At 43.3% G+C, this 26,183-nt stretch overlaps 1 protein-coding gene and 1 long non-coding RNA gene across 2 annotated transcripts; both read right to left on the minus strand.

The window, feature by feature from the left end:
* Positions 1-204: 204 nt before the first annotated feature.
* Positions 205-1,198, minus strand: LOC134439249 (leukotriene B4 receptor 1-like). Its single transcript, XM_063189147.1, has one exon. It carries the CDS (start codon positions 1,196-1,198, stop codon positions 260-262), a length of 939 nt encoding a protein of 312 aa, XP_063045217.1. The 3' UTR covers positions 205-259.
* Positions 1,199-13,618: 12,420 nt separating this feature from the next.
* On the minus strand, positions 13,619-23,370 carry LOC134439197 (uncharacterized). Its single transcript, XR_010032723.1, has 9 exons — positions 23,246-23,370; positions 19,720-19,801; positions 18,606-19,449; positions 18,336-18,480; positions 17,747-18,238; positions 17,369-17,515; positions 16,773-16,852; positions 13,959-16,389; positions 13,619-13,835 (listed from the first exon to the last, which is right to left on the minus strand). It is a non-coding gene; the product is annotated as an uncharacterized LOC134439197 (long non-coding RNA).
* Between the last annotated feature and the right edge of the window lie 2,813 nt (positions 23,371-26,183).

A 26,183-nucleotide genomic window follows, 5' to 3' on the forward strand; every position in this document is an offset into this window, starting at 1 on the left:
ATTTTTTAAATAATTATCGTAATGGGTTTTATATTCATAGGCACAAATTAATATAAATATTTCAACTTCAACTTCGGCTTCAAAATCAGTCGTCTTTTCAGGCTAGATGTAACACAGCAGTTCCTGATCAGCTGTATGAAATGACACAATAAGAACATGAAACACACTACAGAGAATTCTGATGCAGGACACTGAAATGATGCAGGCAGTTGCACAGTGCAGAGAGATCGTATCTGCTAGCCAGACTGATGGCAAGAAGTCACAAAGTAACAGCCACACTGGTATTTTGCAAACCATTATCAGCTACATCTGTGTCTTCATCTATGCCATGGCGAAGACTTTTAGATGCAAAGGCATACAGAAAAGGGTTCACACAGCTGTTGATGAAGGCAAAGCTGATGACAATATCCTCAGCTGAATTGTAGAAGTCAGTCAGCTTTGCTGATGCATCTGGATGGGATGACTTCAGAGAAATGGCCAACATATCAATTACATTCATTACATGAAACGGAATCCAGAAGACAAAAAATGTGACTATGATGTTACGGACCAGCTTGGTGAGTCTCTTGCTGGTAAAGAAGGCCGTCTCGTTGACTTTCTTGTGGAGGGAGCTGTAATACACGACAAGAATGCTAAAAGGAATAACAAACCCAAAAAGTGTCTCACAGAAGCGAATTCCAGCTCTCTGTCCATCCGAGCTGAATTGTGGATCACACTCGTACTTTCCGTGTTTCACCTTTACCACAAAAGTCACGAGGGTTGGGGAGGACAAGATGCAAGCTAGTATCCACAGTGATAAGATCAGCACGATCTCGCCTCTCCTCCCCAGTTTGTTCCAAAGGTATGGGTGAAGAACAGCAAAGTAGCGATGGACACTCATCAGACTCACTGTCATCACACTGTTGACTAGACTAATATACACCATCAAAACGAGTAGTTTGCAAATTGAATGAGTCATTTGCCAATTGGTGAGCAAGTTGCAGATTAACCATGGCAGAGTGGACAAGCACAGGATATCAGAGGCCGCCAGATTCAGCATCAATCTCAGGGTGAAGTTGTCCTTCTTGAAGTTGCGGAGAATCATCACCACTACCGCTATGTTGCCAGGGATTCCAATGATAAAGCACAGTGCCAGTACTCCAGTGCTGACCTGAGTTTCAACTGGAATTGTTGCGTTGGAGCTGATGTTCTCCTGCATGACTAGAGGAGAGAATAGCAGGTACAGTTAGACATGTCGACAGTTAAGCAACAAAGTTGTCCACAGAGTTTATCTGTAAGCAACTGGACTTCTTTGAGCTGGCAGACGATCCGTTCCTGATCCAAGGAGTATAATGAGTTCTGCTGAGATATAGGGAATGGTTTGGAGTTAATATACTCGACTCTCTCAGAGCATGTGACTTCTTTATCAAAGGGTTCTAGAGAAATAGATTAAGTTTAAACCATTCCCTGGCAGATCTGATAATGCTCCTTGGATGAGGAGCGAAATGCCTTCAAGTTCAAAGAAAACATCCAATTGGTTACTGCTAAACTCTTTAGAAAACATGAATGAGAATCTAGACAGGCGTTCAGGTATACACATCCTTCATGGATAACCCCCCCCCACCCCCATCTCACGACTCCACAACCCACTCTCCTCTAGGGCTGGGACGATTAATCGACTAATCGTGACTAATCGACTACAAAAATTAGTCGACCAGAATTTTCATAGTCGACTAATCGTTTAATTTAATTCAATGCTTTTTTACTTACTTAACTAATGCTTTCTTACTTTATTGAAACCTAAAATTGCCCAGCACGTATCAATTGGACGCTGTATCTCGGAGTAAATAAGCGACTATCATGATTTAAAGCTCATTGTGAGCTCAGGGACCTAATTTGAACGTTTGCTTTCTTTTATTCCCAATTTCCTTGAAGATTAAAGTGCTAGAGTACTTGAAAAATTAATGGTTTGACTAATCGACTATTCGGGAAAAAAATAGTTGATAGATTAATCGGGAGAAAAATAATCGTTTAGGACAGCCCTACTCTCCTCACATTTGCGCCATCCCCACCTCAACATCACCAACCCACACACACACACAGAGAAAGATAACACAACACACACAGCTCTGGTAAAATAAAGCATTCTACCAAACACATCACTGCCCCACAATATACTGTAACATCAGATCACCACCAGAACCAACACCACATTAAACTTCATTAAACATCTTGTCCAATTGTATGTCCCACACAGTCCTTCTGTTGTATGTCTTACTACAACCTATACAGCAGGTTCTTGGGACTCCTTTAGATAATCTAAAACAGAATATCTGTGTTTTTCTAGAATTCTACAATATGAAGACATTCATTTTGTCTTACCGAAGTTAGTATGCTGATGTGCTTCAAGTGTAGAAACATCCCATCTGCTGTCTGCATACCATTCAGAATCTCAACAGCTGCTGTGAGGTTTAGCTCTGATGTTGCAAGACTGTGAAGGAGGGGCTATACAGAGTGCACAGCACACCTTCCCCTATCTCTCAACTGTGCTTTTCCTGATAAACAGTTTTCTTATTTTAATTAATCCATTTTTGGAAAGACAAACAGAGAACAGCTTTCTGCAGGTATAAATTAACTGTGCCATTTTAATGATAAATCCCCATAGATCTATAGTTTATACACATTATATCTTCTATCTGTGAACTAGGCCATTTTACCGATTAATTTGTGCATCTATATACAGTATATTTTGTATTCACACTGTTCATAATATAATATAATATAATATAATATAATATAATATAATATAATACAATATAATATAATATAATATAATATAATATAATATAATACAATATAATATAATATAATATAATATAATACTGTATGTCTGGATAGGTAGGCTACAGTGTAGGCCTATAGGCCTACTTTGTAAATGCCACTCCAGTCATGATGACAGTGTGCTGTTGTGGCTTCACAGTCACAATGTGTCATGCATGTTTTCTTCAAAAAGTCACACTTGTGGTGTTTTTTTTTCAGGAAACTGTTAGTCAGTGAGCGACACCCACCACCATGTGCACTTATGAACTGTTTTGCATGTGACTGAAAGCATGAGATAATATAATAATGGGAAGCTCTGATGTAGTGAAATGTGCACAGTGCTGTCTGGCCAACAGTGGTCTATCCTGTATAAAATACTTCACATTTGTGATAAATTGAAAATAAATCTGAAATGAATAGCCTGAAACGTCTCATGGTTTGGTGAGTGTGGTGTGTACTGAATGGCATGGTGCACAGGTGGTTTTGAGCACATGAGCGTGGGCTGATATTGTACGCTTCCTTTTTACCCTACTCTGATACCCTTACTGCAAATGATGATGCAAGCAGTAGTGAATTTCTAACACATTTGATACCAACTTAAAATGAAATGACAATAAACAGCTGTGTGAATGGCATTGTTGCTTTCCTCACAGAGGTTAGGTTTTCTTGCAGCCAGATTAAAAGGAAAACCCCATCCACAGCCAAGTAGGTCAAACCACATGCCAGCTTTGTGCATGTAGGCCCTATAGATTTGCTGCTATTGCAAGCGAGATAAAGTGGTTGCAGTGTCGGTTCCCGTCAGTTCTCTAAATGTCAAAGCCTCAAGCATACTGGACAGAACATTTGCTAGTCAAGGTGGCGAGGGCTTAGACGAGGTCAGAGAAGTGCAACTACCATGATTGGAAAAACTACACATTAAAAAATACGGGGTTAAAAATAACCCAAATTGGGTATTCTTGGACTGCACACATATTGGGTTATTTTTACCCATTGGACTGGGTTGCTGAGTTAACCCATTTTACTGGGTTAAAATACTAACCCAATCCAATGTGTAAAAATAACCCAGTATGTGTGCTGTCCAATAGTTATTCAGTGACTGGGTTAAACGTAGGTGGAAACTGGGTTAAGCATGGGTGGAAACTGCATTATTTGGGAATTGCCTGTTACCACGGTTTGTTTATTGCTAAGTGCAAGCTGTTTCCCCTCACATCAAGTCAAGTCAAGTCAAGTCAAGTTGGTTTTATTGTCAATTTCTTTACATGTACTGGTCATACAAAGAATTGAAATGTCTTACTTTCCCATGCAGACAGACATATCTCTAGGTGTGGACATAGACAATTAGACATAGACAGTATACATACATTACCCTAGAGTACCTATACAATACCCATACAGACATATAGACATAGACAATATACATACATTAGAGTACCTATACAATACCCATACAGACACATAAAGTGCAAGACTGGGCAACAGCAGATATAGAACATAGGCTATAATAAAAAAGAGGTAGTGTTGTGCATTCCAGTTATGTTCTATTGTGACAATTCTGACATATTAGCCTTTTTAATAATAATACATATAAAGTAGGCAATTTGTAATGTGCAGTATTTACAGCTAGTTAGTACCTTTTCAGTACAGTCATTCAAGTAACAGGCATGAAGTAGTGTGTGTGTGTGTGTGTGTGTGTGTGTGTGTGTGTGTGTGTGTGTGTGTGTGTGTGTGTGTGTGTGTGTGTGTGTGTGTGTGTGTGTGTGTGTGTGTGTACGCTTTGGAGTCAGTGCAGTGTGTATTGTGTGTGTGTGTGTGTGCGCGCTTTTGAGTCAGTGCTGTGTGTGTGTGCGCGTACGAGCTTTTGAGTCAGTGCAGTGTGTGTGTGTGTGTGTGTGTGTGTGTGTGTGTGTGTGTGTGTGTGTGTGTGTGTGTGTGTGTGTGTGTGTGTGTGTGTGTGTGTGTGTGTGTGTGTGCGTTTTGAGTTAGTGCAAGTAGAATGTGCAGTCACAATACAGTGTTGGGGGGAGCTATCAGTGTGTGTGACTGTGTGTGTGCACGTGTGTGTGTGCGTGTGTGTGTGTGCGTGTGCATGTGTATGTATGTTTTGGGTTAGTGCAAGTAGAATGTGCAATGGGAGGGCGGGTTAAGTGGGTGAAGTGTCAGAACCTGTGTTTGCCTTAGTCCATTTATATTTCTAGGGGCGAAAATCCCCTAGTGGTGTAGTCGTGTAATTGCAGGTATTCCAACTTAATAATTATTATTTTGGGTCATCCACTAAGGTCCACCTTACTACATGTATAAGAACCTTTTGAGCTAGAAGCCTGGATGGTCCCTTTAAAGCTTACCCCTTGAGGTGTTCTACAGTCTTCTGACTTGGTTGGATATGCCTTTAGGGCAGTATTAGAGAGATATTACTGTACAGTACTGTACGGTACTGTACACTATGTACAGGAAAAGAAAAAAGGGTATTGTTAAGCAAATCTGAAGTTTCTCTGTCCCTGGATGTAACACAGAAGAGCTGCAGTCATTCAAAGCAAATGTGCCAACACAAAGCAGCATAAAAGAGGACCTGCCTACTTCTCTTCTAAGGCTTGTCTTTCAGGGTAGGAATGTCACAGAGCCACTCCACGGGCGCCCATGTAATCAGCAGAGTCTGGGGATCATGTGGAATCCCATTGATCATATGAAAACTATGGAAGTTTAGGCAACAGCACAATTCTTGAGGGGAAAAAACATAGTCGTTTTTTTCCACAATAAAATGGTTTAATTGTGGTCAAAAAAGAATACATTTTCATAAACCTTGGATTCTAACCATTGAGCGTAAATAGAATTCTAACATTCTGAGACCATGTTTTCCAAGGCATATTCATGGCTGTCCACTCATCATAGGAAGGTAGGGAGACGTCAGACGGGGGTGCTTGGGGGGACAAATTTGAAAGGTGACATTGTGTGCCCCCCACATTTGAGCTTGCATGCCCACAGGGACACCGCTTTGAGTCTGGCTGGGGTCATTTCCCGATCTCACACCGTCTCTCTGTCCCACTTGCTTCCTGTCACCATCTCAGACTGTCCCACTTGCTTCCTGTCACCATCTCAGACTGTCCTATCAAATAAAGGCCTAAAAGCCCCTAATATATATATATAAGAAAGGTGACTGTGTAATAAATTGATAATAATGCACATACATGTTCAATTTACAAGTTCAAACCTCTGTAAAGTAGTGCTAAATATATTCTTCAGGTTCTAAGCTTTCCAATGATATGTATTGTTCCTGGGTTTATCACGCCGACTGGATTTTAAACAATTGCGGAATGAGGATCAAGATGAAGTGCAGGGTCATTCGGGTCGGTACAGGGTCGCCTTAAAAGGATAAGAAACCCTAGGCTAGGTCAGGTGTTGGTTAAGAAAAAAAAACCTCAAGAAGAAACGGCATGAGGGTGCCATTTTGAAGGAGAAGTCCACTTTTTTGAACATTAAGGCCATTTTCTGAGTGGTCTGCAATGTTTTAGAGTCCCCATCACCGTTTATTTCATGTTTGCCGCAGTCTCTGTTATTTGGCTGATTTGTATTTTATCTCAACCAGCTTTAGAATGGCCGTCTATGGGCACCTGCAACTCGGTTCTTTGACGACCACTCAGAAAATGGCCTTAATGTTAAAAAAGTGGACTTCTCCTTTAAAGTAGGCTACATTGAGGCTATTTGTAGGTGTAGCATGGGTGCATGTGCCTTTAAGCACAGCAGGCCGGGGTTGTCAGGTGGTCTGACGCACACTAAGTATATGCATTTTATTTCCTTATAAAAGGCATTTTGCCGACTACAGCAGGGCGGCACTTTTAAGTCTTAGTGGCCATAATCGCCAGGTGTTGGTGTGGAGTTTGTGCATGTAAATCTGCACTCCACTGAATATGCCAGTTTGTGTGGGGTAATCCGTGACTGGGGCGCATCTCCTGGCCGTGAACCTGATTGCGTTGCTTATGGGCGTCTTGTGCCACATGGTGCTTGGGTACCGTAATTGTGATGTGCGTGTCCTTCCCTTCCTTGTTGCTGCTTGAGAAGATGGCGCGACGCTTCCCTTGGTAGCCTGGCCATCTCCCGTACCCGCGGCTGTCAGGCCAGCGGGTTGCTGTTTTGTTTAGGCGATTGTCAGTGTGCGTAATAGTGGTCTTAGTGCGTGTGAGCGTTCGAGTGTGTATGTGTGTGTGAGTGTCTGTCGGTCGCATTTGTTTTCAGTTTTGTACTTTGTGTAAATCTGAGAAAGTGAGAGTTCTCGGTTTTGTTTTATTTTATTTTCCTGTGTGTATTTTTTGGGGTTTTTTTTTGTGTCAGTGCGCACCGCACTTGTAAGTGGGCCAGTCCAGCGTCTGCCAACTCACGCCCAGTAGTTTCCTAGACTGTTTGCTGTGTCACAGAGTAAAGGTGCCTATGGTGCCAGTGTGCAATTGCGTGCCGTATTTTCCTTGCATGTTTTATCATTAACCTAGACGTGTTTGCGGTGTATTTATAGCCTACTAAAGTGTTCACTTTAAATACCCGAAACTACATGAGTTTGAGAATCAGTGGGCCATTGGCACACAGTGCGGTTCCATGTATTGTAAATAGTGTCTTATCCATGTCTGGGGTTCCATTTTAAAACATTGTGTACTTGTGACACCCCCTTTTGAATAATTAAAAGAGAAGAATCATTGTTCCCTTAAACCTGTCTCTGTGTTCCTTAACGGACCTGTGGTGCCTTGGTTTCAATACTCTGGGTGGTGGAAGTCCCCCAGTGGCGTAGTCGTGCAAGCTGTTTAAAATTGCTAATTATTATTTTAGTAAATTTCCCTAATATTGCCACCCTGCTACAATTGGCGTAGTCGGCAGGATAAGGACACTGAGACGGGGGTTTTGGTTGTTTGATTCTCTTGATTTGTTGTCTCGGTGGGGGGTTTTGGTAACTGGCGTGAGTGTGGTTGAATGGATGTGTGTGTGTGTGTGCGTAAAATCGCCTATATTCTGCCTGAACGAAACAGCAACCTGTCTGGATCAGCCGCAGTGAGCCGACGAGCCTTCATTAGTTTGAGTTGCTGTGCATCATGGATCAAGAACAGAAGGAATGGGCGGAGCTGAAGGCGTTGGCGAGAAGCAATGGAGAAAAAATTCACCTTCTTTCGCAATGGGTGGAGCAGAGGCCTCAACCAGGGCCACACGGGGGCTCCATCGTGTGCTGGCGTTGCCAACAGCCAGGCCACCTCGCCCGCAATTGTGACTGGTCACGGAACTCAGCTCGCGAGCAGCCTTCATCGGCAGCTCAGCCGCGGGAGAATGGGAGACCTTCACCTCGTCGGTCCCCAGGAGGACATTCGTCTACTGGAATGGGGAGGCGAGGTTCGAGCGAGGGNCTGTCGGGCTCGGCCATGCCCGGCCAACCTTCATTAACGCCACCCTGTGTCATGTTGGATTGTTTGTGTTTATGCATGTGTGTGTGTGTGCTGTGTGTGTTTAATTTCTTTGGTGCCTTTTAGTGCACGCGTCTGTGCTGGTGCGCCTGTGTGTTGGGGCGCGCTTCGGTGCGCGTGTGTGGAGTGAGTGCGCGTGTGTGGGTGAGTGCGCGAGTGTGGGCGAGTGTGCATGTGAGGGAGATGGTGCTGAACTCGGTCGATGGTCAGAGCTTTTGATTTTATTGTTTGTGTCGTCGGGTCGACGACAGAAAAAGCGGGGGTATATGTAGCATGGGTGCATGTGCCTTTAAGCACAGCCAGGCCGGGGTTGTCAGGTGGTCTGACGCACACTAAGTATATGCATTTTATTTCCTTTATAAAAGGCATTTTGCCGACTACAGCGGGGCGGCACTTTTAAGTCTTAGTGGCCATAATCGCCAGGTGTTGGTGTGGAGTATGTGCATGTAGATCTGCACTCCACTGAATATGCCAGTTTGCGTGGGGTAATCAGTGACTGGGGCGCATCTCCTGGCCGCGAACCTGATTGCGTTGCTTATGGGCGTCTTGTGCCACATGGTGCTTGGGTACCGTAATTGTGATGTGCGTGTCCTTCCCTTCCTTGTTGCTGCTTGAGAAGATGGCGCGACGCTTCCCTTGGTAGCCTGGCCATCTCCCGTACCCGCGGCTGTCAGGCCAGCGGGTTGCTGTTTTGTTTAGGCGATTGTCAGTGTGCGTAATAGTGGTCTTAGTGCGTGTGAGCGTTCGAGTGTGTATGTGTGTGTGAGTGTCTGTCGGTCGCATTTGTTTTCAGTTTTGTACTTTGTGTAAATCTGAGAAAGTGAGAGTTCTCTGTTTTGTTTTATTTTATTTTCCTGTGTGTATTTTCTGGGTTTTTTTTTGTGTCAGTGCGCACCGCACTTGTAAGTGGGCCAGTCCAGCGTCTGCCAACTCACGCCCAGTAGTTTCCTAGACTGTTTGCTGTGTCACAGAGTAAAGGTGCCTATGGTGCCAGTGTGCAATTGCGTGCCGTATTTTCCTTGCATGTTTTATCATTAACCTAGACGTGTTTGCGGTGTATTTATAGCCTACTAAAGTGTTCACTTTAAATACCCGAAACTACATGAGTTTGAGAATCAGTGGGCCATTGGCACACAGTGCGGTTCCATGTATTGTAAATAGTGTCTTATCCGTGTCTTGTGTTCCATTTTAAAACATTGTGTACTTGTGACACCCCCTTTTGAATAATTAAAAGAGAAGAATCATTGTTCCCTTAAACCTGTCTCTGTGTTCCTTAACGGACCTGTGGTGCCTTGGTTTCAATACTCTGGGTGGTGGAAGTCCCCCAGTGGCGTAGTCGTGCAAGCTGTTTAAAATTGCTAATTATTATTTTAGTAAATTTCCCTAAAATTGCCACTCTGCTACATAGGCTTGCCACGCCGCAACGAATTCCACTGCATTCCTCAACTTAATTCCATTCTGGTGGGTCCGGCTTGCCCAATGCCCATCATTTGTTTTGGTTACGCACGATGTCATCGCTTGTTGGTATGGAGAAATAGTAGAATATATATATATGACTTCACATATTACCACCACAAACTTTGGTATTTAGAATATATATATATATATATTAAATGCCAAAGTTTGTTGTGGTAATATGTGATGTAATTTCTCTTGCCATGGATAATGTTTTGAAAGAATGCACATCGCTTATTGGTGTGGACGAATGATTGTTTTTTTTTTTGTTTTTTTTAATGGCCACAACGAATTTCACTTCATTCCTCAACTTGATTCCACTCCGATGCCGCGGCCTGCCCATCACCAAGATGTGTTTGGGTTACGCACGATGTCATCGCGTTGGTATGGAGAAATAGTTGAATACCGTATATATTTTAAATGACAAAGTTTGTTGTGGTAATGTGTGCTGTAATTTCTCATTACCATGGATAATGTTTTGAAAGAATGCACATCTGCCTGATTGCAGTAGAACTACCGAATATTTGACGCGCAATCATTGGAACGAGAGCGCATCTTACCGACGCGTCCCCGTCACCATGATGGTTTGTTGTGGAAACACACATAGTTACCCATCACTGGACAACGAAAAATGTTTTCAAACAACACATCAAGGCAACACATTTACACCTCCTCCACATCAAGCCGGATGAATACAAGTTCAGACACTTAAATGGATCCATTGTGCGTTTCCATATGCAGCAGAACGATAGCGCATTTCATCAAGATCAAGAACACGAAGTCCTTTAAAAAGTCACGTTGAGGTTTTGTACTGAGGCGCGACTATACTCATCTGTCTGTCAGCAAAGCGTATTTTTTGATTATAATAATAATAATAATAAAATGCATTTTATTTAAAAGCGCCTTTCAAAAAACTCAAGGACACTGTACAGAGAGAGGCAAAATAAAACAAGACAGATAAACAGATTGTAAACAAAAAATAAATATATAGAAAATAAATAAAAATAAAATAAAACAAAATAGAGTTAAATAATCATAAAGAATAGGCTAATTGAAATAGATGAGTTTTAAGTCTTGATTTGAACAGAGGTAAAGACTCCTCCACATCAAGCCGGATAAATACTGTACAAGTTCAGAAACTAAAACGGATACATTGTGTTTCCACTTGCAATTTTTAGAACGATAGCGCATTTCATCAAGATCAAGAACATGAAGCGCTTTAAAAAGTCATGTGGAGGTTTTGTACTGAGGGGCGACGATACTCACCTGCCCATCGTCAACTTGGCGTAGTTTTTTGTTTACGCACGAGATCACGACTCTTTGGTATGGAGAAACGCATCAGTATTGCGCAAGAATAGGCACATGCAGTGGCACATTAACCCTTTGAGGAGTACCATCACAAATATGTGATTAGAATTTTGCCCAAATTTTGAGTTCTCATTATGATGTCATAATGTATTTGCAAGATTTGTAACACGGACGTCTGTGGGAGCTGTAGAGTGTTCCAGAAAAAATCTAGAAGAACCTCTAGAAATTCCTTGCTCCTCAAAGGGTTAAGTTGAATAATTGGTGTGTTGCCCCTCAACCTGCTTCGATGTCGACGTGGGTCTGGCGCAGGTAGGCAAAGCCTGCCCGTCAACAAGATTTATTTTGATTACAAGCGATGTCATCGCTCGTTGGTGTGCTAAAACCAAGACCTGGGGCGTAGTCATTCGTTGTCCTGCAGTATTTTATGTAGTGTGTAGGCCTACACCATTTATATTTTATTATTCTGCTAACGCACGCGATCGTGTCTGAGTTGAAGAATTGGTCTGTTGCCCACGATCTTAACCTGTTGGCGAAGCATCTCCCTGCGCAACAGTATTGGAGGCAAAAACATTTCATATGTGTGCGCCCTGCCTGGAATTGGTCATTTTCAGTCTACCTGATGCCAATACAATGTCCATTTTCTCCTGTGTGGTTGATGGACGTAACATTCCACGTTTGATGTGACAGAAGGGTGACACAAAGCAGTAGCCTACTCATGGTTAAATACGAAACAATGACCGGTCACCCAAGTGTTAGTTTTAAAACCTACAAGAACAAACAGCATAGGGTGCCCTTTATGTTTGTTGGCATGCCCTTGCCAAGCCACAACGAATTTCGCTATATTCCTCATCTTCATTCGATTCCGATGCGACTGCAATTGCCTGCCCGTCACTAAGATACATTTTGGTGCCACGATGTCGTGGCTTGTTGGTATGGATAGGTAAGGCAGAAGCGACAGATAAGGCGCCGACAGTGGCAACGTGTGATGTCATTTATCATTGCCATGGAGAATGTTTTGAAAGAACGCACATCACCAACACTGATTTTGGTTACGCACGATGCCATTGCTTGTTGATGTGGAGAAATTGATGATTTAAATTGCAGGAAGAGTTTTTACCCCCAGTCCTACTCTGGCCACATCCTACACAGTGCACCTTTAAAGGGAATTCCCAGGATTGTGCACAATATTTTCACCAATTTCCTTGTGCTTCCTTCCTTGGATCAATGCGGTGGATGATGGCTGGTAGCCTACTAAGCAAGAGATAGAGGTCATGGAGGACGATATTCAAGAAAAAGAAACATTGAATTTGTGAGAGAAGGCCCTGCCGTGGCAAACGGGTAGGGCACTCGTCTACCATGCGATTCCCGGCCCAAGTACTTTGCCGGCCCTTCCCCGTCTCTCTCTCCCCACTCGCTTCCTGTCACCACATGTACAGTCCTATCATAAATAAAGTTAAAAAGACCAAGAAAAAAATCTTTTAAAAAGAATTTGTGAGAGGAAGGCTAATTAAAGGTAATTAAGTACTTTTACTCAATTATATTTTAAGTGAAATACTTTTTGATGTTACTTGAGTACATTTTCAGACATGTACTTTTACTTGATTTATGCAAAGTAAAGATACTTTTAGCCTACTTGAGTGCAATTGTTCTGTGGTTTTTCCACCACTGATGTGTGCAGTGAGGACTGATGATGTGGAAAGTCTGTCAGGAGAAGCTTTTATCCACAAGCCATTCAAACTTTGAATAAATCACCTGAGTCTTTCAGTCAGTCCAATGTGAAAAAAGACATTTGATTCATGTCCTTGAAGCAAACACGCAGAAAGTAAAACTAGGTAGGACTAAAATAGCCTTCGTCCATTTGGTGGCGGTAGACTGCCTCCCGTCCCACATAGTACAGTTTAGCTGGTAATGTGAAGTCTATTCTATGGGTGCAATTTAGCCAACCTAGCTCAGTACCAGAGCTCAGTACCTAGTCTGAAGACTGGGTTCCATGTCTGTGCCAAAGCAAACCTTCCAGTGAGGGAGGGGAGCAGTACCCGTTGTGTTGTCTCCCTGTTCACTCTCTGGGAAGGGGAACATACCCACATTTAACACCTGGCAACCTTGCATATCTTAAAGGTGCACTGTGAAAATCTTAGTAGTTTATTTTCAGAATCCATGATGATCATTCACAAATGCTACCTTTCATGAATAGATACCACCACCTTTAAATTCTAAGTATTCATTATGACTGAGAAAATTGCTGTTTTCATAGGCCTACATGAAAAGGTGGATCTTCTCCATTTCCGCAATTTTGAATTTCCAGAAATAGACATTTTAGCTGCTAAACTTGCTGTACTTTGGTCATAATAGTAAATATTAGTTGATTACTTAGTACGTTTTCATGAAAAGAGCTTATTTGGCAACAGGCCGTTTCAATTAGCAGCTGCAATACCCACTCTGGCCATACTGTGACTTAACTTAATACATGTTTATCTTGTGTCTACAGGAACTACTTAAGAAGGACTGCATTTCCAAGGAGGAGACTGCTTTGAGGATTCAGTCTTAGCTGCAGAACAAACATGAATATGCAACACCAAAAAAAACGGACTCTGTCTTGACCAAAATACTAGACATTGTTTATAACCAGTGTAGTGGGGCAAAACGCCTTGGCCTGTTTCTAACAAAACAATCACTAGATTTAGCAAATGCATTTTACCCGTTGCCATGCATTACATAAATGACTGGAGTGGGACGTGCCAATTAAACCAGGGAAGAGATGTACTGAAAGAGATTTGACACTTTATGTGATCTAATATGCAGTGTATACAATTGGCCACTGAGCGTCACTACATTTTTAACCTGTGGCAGCGCCCGTATGAGCAGCGGCCCTGGGGTACATGTACAGTGTATTCTAAAACGCAATTTCGTTGTCAAATTTATTTGTCAATGACAATAAAAGCTCTTGATTCTTGATTCTTGAACCTCCAGGTAGTGCAGTCAGACCATAGAATATGCAGTTATTGGATCTTTTTAATTACACAAATATTGACCTACTAAGCCCGTGCGCGTGTGTTCTGCTATGCCAAGTTTTGATTGCTAGAACGCTTACATTTGCTGATATGGTTCAACTATTTCAGGCAAAAAAGAAAAAAACAAGTTTAAGTCTTCTGTGTCCAGAAATTGTGCTTTTTCTTTTCCCTTCAAATGTATGCAATTTTAAAATTTTCATCATTTTACATTTTTAAATAAATAGGGTATGCCAGTCTGTGGTGTATGGACTAGCTGAGAGATTCAGACTTAAGCCCATACGCCTCTGAAAAATTTTCAGTCTTCTGTACCACAAAAAAAGAAAAAACACAACCCACACAGTCAGTCAATTTCATATCATAGCAAATACAGCTGGGGGGGGACAAATGTAATGCAAATCAGAAAAATTATCATCTGCATGACAACACATGCATTAAGCTTTAGCTGCAGTAAAAAAAAAAAAAAGTGTCACACACACGCACAGACAAACACACCTGTGCTATACACACACACACACACACAAACCCACACACTCTCTCAAACACACCACTGCTACTGCTGGCGGTGGAGCCCATGATCCAGACCATGTACCGTCCCAGACCACAACCGGGTGCAGTGCCCCCAGCTGATCATGGGTGAGCACTGCACTGAACGCCTTCCTCTGCACTCCAGCGAGACTGCCTCACGCCTGCACAGTAAGGCATTCCACTGACCCTGTTGGCCACCCACCCCAAGGAAGCAGAAGGAACCGTGGACCCAACCGCCACTCAAAACGCCCAGCCAGGACATCAGGACCAGCCCCCCGGGTGACTACGTCCGCCATGTCCACAATACCCAGAGTTCACCACCAATCTCAGACATCAGCGGAGATCTATTTCTCCAAGAAGGAGGAAATATGCCTCGGCCAGAACTCGCTGGGAGACCGAGTGAAAGAACAAACACCAGAAGAGAGGTGTAAGCCAAGCTTCTACTCTACTCTACTCTACCCTACTCTACTCTACCTGCTGTGGAGCTGCAGCCATGGTGTCGTTGTGAGAATGGTTGAGGCCAAGGCCAAGCTGAACACTCTTGACCACAACGGTGAACGTGTCAAGGGCGAAGATGTGCATAGCACTGCTTGCAGCACGGATGAAGAACTACTTCCACAAGCAATGCAGAATAAAGATCAAGAAGTGGCATCACCTCCTTGTAGACAGCCAGAACATGTCAGGTGCAATAAAGCGTGAAAGTTAAGGATCCGGAGCAGCACTGACTGAGATTGGTGATGGATGGAATTCCAGGTGCAGTGAATATGGAAGACAACATTAGGCCAGTCCTGAAGACCTAACTGAAAGCTCCAAGTGGCAGAGCGGTGCACAGTTCCTTCAGTGGCCAAGGAAGTCAATAAAAGACGTTGCTAAACAAGCAAGAGACCGTCACTGAAATGCAGAAGAAAACACTCAATGCAGTACTCACCCGAAGTCAGCAGAAGGCACAACACCCAATTGCAGTACAGAACAATGCTCAGTCCAAGTCTAGAACTCCACCACCAGCAGTACACACATGGACCACACACATTCTATACACAAACACACACAAACCATTTGCACTGGCCCACACACTCTCTTTAACACAAACACGTTTTGCAATGATATAAACCCAAAATAAAAAGCTGCAGTGAACATTCAGACACACACACAGACACACACACAGACACACACAAACACACACAAACAATTTGCACTGGCCCACACACTCTCTTTAACACAAACACGCTTTGCAATGATATAAACCCAAAATAAAAAGCTGCAGTGAACATTCAGACACACAGACAGACACACAGACAGACAGACACACACACACCTTGTATTGTAGAAAACAGAAGAAATGAAATAAAAAACAAAACTTTTGAGATCAGACCGGTAATCAAATGTAATGAAAAAACATGTATGTCCAAGTTGACTGTTCTAGGTCAGCCCTGTAATGAGTGTAGATTGTGACACTGTGTGTATTTATGCCCTTGTCTATGTCAGTGCTGTTAGTCTGAATGTTAGTGGCTCTGTGACCCCCGTAGCACTGATGTGCAAGGGCTGTCTTGATTGTGTTAGTCGGTTTGTTCGTAGGTCGTAGGAGGGCTGAGTTGCTGGGAGGAGGAGAGCTGGGTGGCTGGTAGGGGGCTACCATAACAATTCTGGCTGGCCCCTGCGTCCCCTGGCTTGGTGGCAGGCTTACGGTATAGGGCCTCGGTCTTGAGCTTGATGGGGTCCCCGCAGATGTCCTGCTCCAGAGGTCGGCTGCCTTTCAGGGTGGCTACCCTCTCGGCCAGGCTACAAATGCTGGGGAAGAGCTTGAAGTTGTACATGACGACGCCCAGAGCACCACAGATTATGGGACCTGCCAAGAACATCTGCATGAGGAGGGAAGAACAGAGACCATATAGTTACATGTGAGCTGCCGAGACATCGGAGCAAGACATAATGTTAAGACATGCAGTGCAAGGCACGTTTTGCAAAACACCAATACTATACACAGTGCGTCAAGAAGTATTCAATTAAATTAGGTATTACATTAACAGTGCAGACCACATCCGTCTATATATGACCTGAAATAGTTTACAAACAATGGGAGCATGTAGAGTAGAGTAGAGTAGAGTGAAATGTATTTATCCCGAAGGAAGAAATTCAGGTGTCTAGCACCATACACACATATAAATTAATTTACACATATTTAACATTCACCTATTTAGAGTCTCTCAGTGCAGTAATGTTTTAATGTATATATTTTTCTTACCCAGTGATTCATGAAGTTCCTCTTGAACATAGCAGGGTGAAGGATCTGGAAGGGTTCATTTCAGCTCCAGTGTAGAACATCTGAAACAAACAAAGTGTTCAGAGTTGAGTATTAGCTTTAACATAAAAAGGTAAGGAAGCAAGATATTGTTGCAGCCTGAATGTGCAGAGAAATAAGCATGTGTTTGGACCCAAATAAAAGAGTTCAAGGAGCATGCTGTCCCCCTATTTTGATGCACCCGTTTACAGTGCCATGAGAAAGTTTTGGCGCCCTTTTGGAAAACCATTACATTGGGTTATTTCTCATTGAGCTTTTAAAGTATCAACTTCATGTTAACATATGTTAAACTGTAGGGAAAGAGAAACATTTCAGCAGTGGAAGAATTTTCATTGGTGTCACAGAAACAATTTTATGTGGATTTAAACAAAAATATGCACATGCATAAATATGGGCACTTAAAATGAAGTTGCCACTTTAAAAGATCAACGAGAAATAAAGCGATGTAATGATTTTCCATAAGTGCGCCCACACTTTCTCATGGCACTGTATATGCTATAAGAAAGAGGGAGCAATGTGAGTATGAGTGTGACACTCACTCTCATATCACAAACTCATGAATTGTGCCATGGTGACAGAAGCCAATGGCCATGGGAGCGGAACCCATGCATCCGTTCCTCCTCCCCTCAGATGCAGATGACCAACCGCATGGTCAGGGAGACCTCCGCCGCGGTGACTATGCCCAGCTGGAGCGATAGATAGATAGATAGATAGATAGATAGATAGATAGAGAGAGGGAGATAGATAGAGAGAGGGAGAGAGAGAGAGAGAGAGAGAGAGACACACATCAAAATAGATCTTTTGGTTTTCTCCGTATTCATCTGACAATCCGACACTGACAGTTGGGTCTTTAAGGTTTTTAACCTAAGAGAATACCCTTAATGTTAACATAAATGTTACATTGGCTTTTTACTTACCACAGCCAGAAACGATGGAGGCTGTCAATCAAAGCAAGCCCGTGCCCAGGCATGGATCACTGCAACACCTCCCACTCGATCTTGGCATGGCGCGACATGGGAAGATCGCATCCATCAGGAGAGCTGGTTTCTGATAACTTGTTCCTCTACTGGGAGGAGGATGTTGAGCTGTCGTACATATCGATACAGTTTGGTACCTTGTGGGTCGCCAGGACTTTTGGTTTGCTTTGGAATCTTCACATGAGCACATCCACATCTTATATGGACATCCCAGACAATGCCTTTGGAACGGTCTCGTTGACCACTGTTGCGAGCTTGAATTACGTCTTGTCATCGTGCAGCTTTTTCTTGTGTGCCAACATCTGCGTATGGTGTCTCTTCTCCGCCTGTCTGTCACGCTCTGCTTCCTCCAGGCTTTGCAGCATGAAGTGCCTGTGCTACTCGTTGTACTCAGCCATAATGTTGCTTCCAACCTCCTCCGTTTTCCTCTCCCTAATAACGATGATTAAGAAAAAAAACGATGAGCATGACTGTACAATTGGTCTTCACCGCAAACATCAGTCGAAACAGCACAGGTTACTGTTCTTACCATTTTGCGCAGCTCCAGAAGATCCAGACGGCGTGGATGACAAGGATTTGTGTGGATGACCGAGCTGAAGATGTCTGAGCTGGAGCCAAGACAGACTCCTCTAGTATGTTGCCAGTCGCAGACGAGGCAAGTACATCTTCGGAATCTTGTGAAGATAAATGAACAAATGTCAACGTGTTGTGTAGGCTAATATATCACCATATCACATGTTATATCCTAAATACCTAGATATAAACCCTAATATTACTGTATGCCCTATAGCCTACATACCGTTATTTGTCCTAAGCAATGACAAGCTCGGGTCCATGTTCTCATCCGGCCTCTGGCTCAGTGGCCGGCTCCCGTATAGCCTCTGGCGTCCATCTCCTCGTACCACCTCCACTGCCGTCTGTCGGAGCCACTGGAGTTGTTGTGGTCCTTTGTCCCGCGATAGTCGAATTTCAGCTTCTTCAACTTCTCTCTGACCTGGTGTACTGTTCTGGTGGAGCCGTGTGTTGCTAGGTGCTGGACTGGCTCCGCAAACACCTTTCCATTCCTAACAGCTCTGTCCAAAGCTTTCTGAACCCTTTCTTCTTTTAAGAAGCTCAGGAATACATACACCTCAGCATCGGTCCATGGGGCAACTGGATTTCTTCTCACTTCCATTTTCTCGTGTCGTTGTTGATCTTGTCCCGTGCAGGTCTTCTTCTGTATAGAAATGTGATGTCCGCACTACTGTACAGGGATTTAAATCTTGTGATACACAACTCCCACACACGACTCCTCCCTCTGACCAATCGGTGCCTGTGAGGGTGACGTCACAGCTAGAACTAGACTTTGCTTTGGTGAGGAGGAGAGCTGGATTGCTGGGAGGAGAGCTGGATTGCTGGGAGGAGAAGACCTGGGTTGTTGGATGCAGGGGGCTACTATAATAAGGCCCCTACTTCTCCTGGCTTGGTGGCAGCCTTACAGTATAGGGCCTGGGTCTTGAGCTCCCCACAAGGGTCCTGCTCCAGAGGCCGGCTGCCTTTAAAAGGGGCTACCCTCACGGCCAGGCCGCACATGCAGGGAAGAGCATGAAGTCGTACATGACGGTGCCCATAGCGCCACAGATCATGGGATCCACCCAGTGCATCTGCAGGAGGAGGGATGAACAGAAACCATTATTACAGTTACATGTAAGCTGCAGAGACATCAGTGCAAGACAGAACAATCTTAAGTGCATGGCGCATTCTGCAAAATATCAATACACAATGTAATAACTAATTTAATTGATTTCATCTTGACAGACTAACAGTGCAGACCACATAATTCTATATCTGACCTGAAATTAGTTTACAAACGATGGAAGGGTATATGCACATTTTTAATATATACAGGTAATTTGTATATATTTTTTTCTTACCTAGCTGTTCATGAAATTCATCTTGGAACAGAGCAGGGGTAAAGGATCGGTCAGGGTTGATTTCAGCTCCATTGTGGAACATCTGAAACAAACAAATGGTGTTCACAGTTGAGTATTAGCTTTAATGTAAAAAAGTAAGGAGCAAGATATTGTTGCGGCCTGGATCTGTAGAGAAATAAGCATGTGTGTGTCTCGACCCAAATAGAACAGTTCAAGGGCCCTGAACGGTATTGGCCAGTGTATTGAACTCCAATCTCCCCTGTCAAATCAAACTTAGCTTCTTCTACACAACAGTAGAATCCGGTCTCTAGGGTTGGTTTAAGGGTCCAGCATTCACTGCCATAAAGGAGAGGTCCCTTGATGGGTGCTACATCAGGATGCTTCGTGCAGTGCTTAACATCAGCAATAGTGCACATGTAACCAACGAAACCCTGTATGAGGGAATACCAAGGGTGAGTGGGAAGATTGCTGTAAGGAGAATGAGACTTGCAGGACACTGCCAAAGGCACCAGGAACTGCCAGCCAGCAAACTGGTGCTGTGGCAACCATCACGTGGGTGCCAGTTAAGAGGACGTCCCACACTAACATATGTGGACATACTCAAGAAAAACGCAGGAGCCCAGAGTACCAGTGAACTGAAAAGATGTATGGAGAATCGGGATGACTGGAAGCAACGATGGAAGGCTCGTCTGAGGACGACATAGAGAGTGAGAGCAAATTCGCGCATTGAAAAAGTATTTGATCCCTTGTTGAATTTGTTGGTTTGTCAACTGATAGACATTCTTTGTCTATGTTAGAATGGACCTACCATTTAAGTTACAGACTGATCATATCAAAAAGAAAATCCGGAAAATAACATTAAAGAATAGATTAATTACATTCGTCTTTGGCTAGAGGGGTCAAATACTTATTTCCCCTCAATGAAATACAAAGTACTAACTGGACAAGCTCTTGCTCTCTAGGACAGAGGTCAGACTTTTTTAAGTTCATGACACTGTTTGTGCACACATCCGAAGGGAATTTTGTCCAATTTTCTTCACAGATCATCTCTAAATCATTAAGATGTAGTGGCTGTGGCTTGGCAAATGGGTGCTTGAGTTCCCTCCATACGATTACTATAGGGTGCATGTCTGGAGACTGTCTAGGCCTCTAGGCCACTTCATGACCTTAAAGCGATGGTTCGGAGTAGAATCACCCTAATGCCATTTGAACCGTGACACCCATCCACCTTTACACCCGAAGTGTTTTCTGCCGCAGGCTTACATCAACAGAGTTGCCGTGTTATTCGATGTTTATTCTGGATAGCTTGACTCAAGCGCATATGGATCCTGGGCACCGTCTCCAAACTTTCCCCACAAAAATAACATGTCATGACACCAAACTTCTACAGTATAACAAATGTGGTTTGTACTCACAAAAAGATGAATTTGAAACTTTGTACATAGTCCAGGAGTTTATTAGTAACAACACACGAGACGATTAGCTTTTCTGCTGCTAAACATCCGTCGACGTCACTTCCTCCAGCTGGGACTTTGTTGATGGAAACAAATACACGTGAGTCCGGAAGTCGGAAAACTCAAAAAGACAGCTTGCGCTACAACTAGAAATTAACCACTTCGGATTTAAATTTTACCACGTTTAATAAATAGAAGACGATGCCACACTCGTGCATATATCCTGGCTGTGGACTAAAACACAAACCTTACAATAAAGAAAGTCCCAGCTGGAGGAAGTGACGTCGACGGATGTTTAGCAGCAGAAAAGCTAATCGTCTCGTGTGTTGTTACTAATAAACTCCTGGACTATGTACAAAGTTTCAAATTCATCTTTTTGTGAGTACAAACCACATTTGTTATACTGTAGAAGTTTGGTGTCATGACATGTTATTTTTGTGGGGAAAGTTTGGAGACGGTGCCCAGGATCCATATGCGCTTGAGTCAAGCTATCCAGAATAAACATCGAATAACACGGCAACTCTGTTGATGTAAGCCTGCGGCAGAAAACACTTCGGGTGTAAAGGTGGATGGGTGTCACGGTTCAAATGGCATTAGAGTGATTCTACTCCGAACCATCGCTTTAATGTGCTTCCCATAGAGATAGAACATTAGACTAGAGATGATCCCACCCCTTTTTCACAACGATCCTGGCAGTCATTATTTGGAGGTAGACCTGAGACATGTAAATGAATGGAAAAGGTGGCTCCTCTCTGTCAAAAATTGCTTTAAAATGTGAAAATTCCCATCAACACCCTATACAAGGACAATGGTTGAAGTGTGTTACTAAATATCTACATAATTAACAGATCTCAAAATGCATGCTATCGACTCATATGATTTAAGTAGATATTTAATCAATGACCAGATTTGAAACGTCAGGCTAATGTGTCACTTCATATTCACACAATTTTAGTCCGGTTTTGGACAGAGGTGGGAGTTGACCTTGACTGAAGGTACCTACACAAGATGGAGGCTGCACTTGCCGTTTTCCAGTGCTGTCCCAAATTGCCGGTGACCTCTAGTCTACTTGTATACGTCTATGGTGCTTCCACTTGAGCCACCCCTTTGATGCTTTGACTGTATGTTGTGGCTTATTGTCTTGTTGGGAGACCCATCCACAGCACACTTTCAGTCTACTGGTGGAGGGAAGGAAAGGATGTTTGCACTGAGGATTTTATGATACATGTTTCCCTTCATCTTAATGTTGACACTATGAAGTTGTGCTGTGCCTTGGCCAGACAAACATCCTGTGTGCATTCCAATATGCACACTCCTGTCCTCCACTTGTGCTTGTGGCCTCACTCTGCCTCCTGGCCCCGACTCCGTGAAGAAAACAATAACGTTTCCCAGCTGTCAGCCTAGCCACAACAACTTTTGGGGGACTTTTTTTCATTCACCATCCCAATTGCAAATGAGAAAATGACATTAGAATTGTGGTTTTGCAAGATATTGAATTCATTTTCTGTCGTCAGTGACATCATCATGAGGTCACAAGCAGGCAAGTGAGCAAGGGAGGACGGAAGTCCGCATATTGGGATTCACTCCCTCAGACCATGTTTCCACTTCCATGCATAATGGTGAGGAGGGTGTTCTTGGGATCATAGGCAGTAAGGCTCTTCCTCCAAACAGTGAGATATGTTCATGCCAAACAGTTTGATTTTAGTTTTATCTGTCTACGGCAGCTCATAACCTCAGGTGGCCCTGCACAGGTTCCTTCTCAAGCAAAGTTACCATATGTGTACTGCAAAATCTGTGCCAAGTGCTACCAATAGTTTTCTTTACTAGTGGCTGAGATACCAGTGGTAGAGGTCCCAGCTGCTTTCTTTGAAGTTATTTTCTACATTTTCTTTTTGATATTCTGTCTCTCCGTGTTAGAATACACCTACAATTAAAATCAGACTATTCATGTCTTTATTAGTACGCAAACCAACAAATTCAGCAAGGGATGAAATAGCTTTAGCTCGCTAGGCTACCCATTTATATGCTATTAGAGAGAGGGAGCAATATGAGTGTATGTGTGCGAGACTCACCATCATGGGGTTTGCCACGGTGACCGAAGCCAATGGCCATGGGAGCGGAACCCATGCATCCTTCCTCCACTCATCCATCACAAAGAGGATGCAGATGATCAGCTGCATGATCAGGAAGACCTCCATGGTGGTGGCCATGGCCATGCCAAGCTGGAGCTATAGACAGAGAGAGAGAGAGAGAGAGAGAGAGAGAGAGAGAGAGAGAGAGAGAGACAGAGAGAGAGAGAGAGAGAAAGAAAGAAAGAGAGAGAAAGAGAGCAGGGCTCCAGACTAACTTTTTGCACTGGTTGCACTGGTGCGCCTAAACATTTTTTTTAGGTGCACCAGCACAAAATTTAGGTGCACTCAAATGTTTTCACCACCCCATACACACACGCACCTCAGCTTTAAAAAATAATAATTAAAATTAATAACAGTAGCAATAATAATAGCAACAATAATAGAATATTATTATTATTATTATTATTGTTATTATTATGGATGGATGGATAGGTTTTTTTTTTTAACAAACCCTGCTAAAAATGTCATGATTTTTAAAATCATTAGACACAAATGGCCTAGCCTATGTTTACAGTGGAATCTGAGGTGAATTGGGTTTTGTCTATTTCCCCGTTTTTGAGCGCTCTCCCTCTGCATAATGATTGTGGTATCTTAGCAAGCGCTACGAACAGACACGCTCTCTCTCTCGCTCGCTCGCTCTGTCTCTCTCTCTCTCTCTCTCTATCTCTATCTCTCTCTCTCTCTCTCTCTCTCCTCTCTCTCTCTCTCCTCTCTCTTCTCTCTCTCTCTCTCTCTCTCTCTCTCTCTCTCTCTCTTCTCTCTCTCTCTCTCTCTCTCTCTCTCTCTCTCTCTCTCTCTCCTCTCTCTCTCTCTCTCTCCTCTCTCTCTCTCTCTCTCCTCTCTCTCCTCTCTCTCTCTCTCTCTCTCTCTCTCTCTCTCTCTCTCTCTGCCCTAGTCGCTATCAAAAAACTCTAAAGGGCCGTACACACACGTCGCTGCTAGTTACTCGCTCAGCGGATGAAGTCAATAGAATGTCTACGTGTTCCAGCGAGTATCGCTGGCGAGTAGGCGAGGAGAGTACAAGCGATGCGATGTGGGTGGGTTCCGAGATAAACTTATTTTATCTTCGAGCGACGCGAGTTAAGCGAGTAACCAATTGGAATGCAGAATACAGATTATTGACAGGTGACGTTGCCCCTGTGGTGTTCTGACCACCCAACTTATGCACGCCATCACACTTTGGTTAAAAGTGTTGAGGAAAATACATACAGTGTACACCATCAAAGGCTCATATGCATGGTTGTGCACAGCACACGATCAACGTTAAACAGCGTAGGCCTACATTTTGTTTCGTACGGACGTTATTGGCGCTGACAGCGGGAACCATGACAACCAGTAAACAAAATCACCCAGAGCGAGTGGCAAGTAGGCGAGTGAGCAAGTAGCGAGTAAATTGCAGCGACGTGAAGTCCCGACAGACTAGCGCGTCACCTGTTGTTTGGCCAGCTCTGCACACGGCTGAAAAGGGCAATTATCCGCACCCGTCTGCGTTTTTGTGTGGTAATGTTTAATATCCGCTCAAGCCATTTAGTTTTTCCCCGCGATTGTGACTCTCGTGTTTAAAATATCCTCAAGTCATTTTGCTGTTTTTACCGTGATTGTAACTCTCTCGTCCGTTGCAAAACTCGCCTGGTTGAGAACACAAAACTCGCTGGCACATGTGAACTCGGAAAGTTGAGCGAAGTCGAACATTCTATTCTGAAACGTCGGGCTGCCTGTGAACGAGGAAGGGGGAGAAAGCTACCGGTGGTTCAGCGGAGTTGAAGGAATGACCGCATCGACACGTTTTATTGTGTGATGATGGGCCACTACTGTAGAATGACTATTACTTTTATGTCCATTAAAACGGTTGTTTGGTAATTGATTTTGTTGATGGCTGGTCGCACCGGTGCGCCTAAAAATATTTTTTAGGCGCACCATTGAAAAAAATGGGCGCATATGCGACCAAATTGGTCGCACTCTGGAGCCCTGGAGAGAAAGAGAGAAAGAGAGAGATAGAGAGAGAGAGAGAGAGAGAGAGAGAGAGAGAGAGAGAGATTTATCTGACAACAATGTGACACTGAAAGTACAGTATTTAAGGGTATTGTCTTAGATTAAACACATTAACATCAATAACAATAGGAAAAGTTGGAGGGCTACGGCGTTTTAAGTTGGTAGTCCGAAGGTGCTCTTTGGTCAAAAAATAGGATGCAAAAGAGACGAAATATCCAAGGCACTCTTCCCAAAAAAGTTAAAATAGCTTTATTAAATGGCTAAATCATTGTAGAAAAGTTAAAAACGCCAACATGTTTCGGCCAAGGAGTGGCCTTCATCAGGGCAGAGTCAATACTGAAGCGTCACTGGCGCAGGTAACAAAAGAAAAGTTTGACAGGGGTTTGACGGGTGATTGACAGGTAGGCGGAAATTGGTCATGACGCACCGCCTCCTCGTCGTCCTAAAAAAAACACACACAACTAGGAGAGAAAAAGTGAAAGAATGAAAATGAAACAAAAAAATCAATACAGTATTCATGAAACAGTATAAAACAGGGGGTTCCCCTATATCAAGTCAAGATTACAACGCAGTGTAATAGCTATAGAAAAGGCATCATCTCAAATGAATCATTCAGTCCAGGAGTTGACGTGGCATTTAATTTATATATCCACCTATTCTCTTTCTGATTCAATATTTTTTGTCTGTCCCCTCTCCTAGGGGTAGAAGGGACACAGTCAATGCCCATAGCACTGAACTTAACCGTTTTGTTATTGTGGGTCTCCACAAAGTGCCTTGTCATAGCATATTCGCAGTTACCAACCCGTGCCGCATATTTATGTTCAGAAAGGCGGTCCTGGAAGCGTCTCTTAGTGCGCCCCACGTAAAAAGCCTCACATAATCCACA

The sequence above is a fragment of the Engraulis encrasicolus genome, chromosome 22, assembly GCF_034702125.1.
Source record: "Engraulis encrasicolus isolate BLACKSEA-1 chromosome 22, IST_EnEncr_1.0, whole genome shotgun sequence".
Lineage (NCBI taxonomy): Eukaryota > Metazoa > Chordata > Actinopteri > Clupeiformes > Engraulidae > Engraulis > Engraulis encrasicolus.

Coding starts and splice junctions, on each gene's coding strand:
- LOC134439249 (XM_063189147.1), bottom strand. CDS start 1,198: ATGCAGGAGAACATCAGCTCCAACGCAACAATTCCAGTTGAAACTCAG.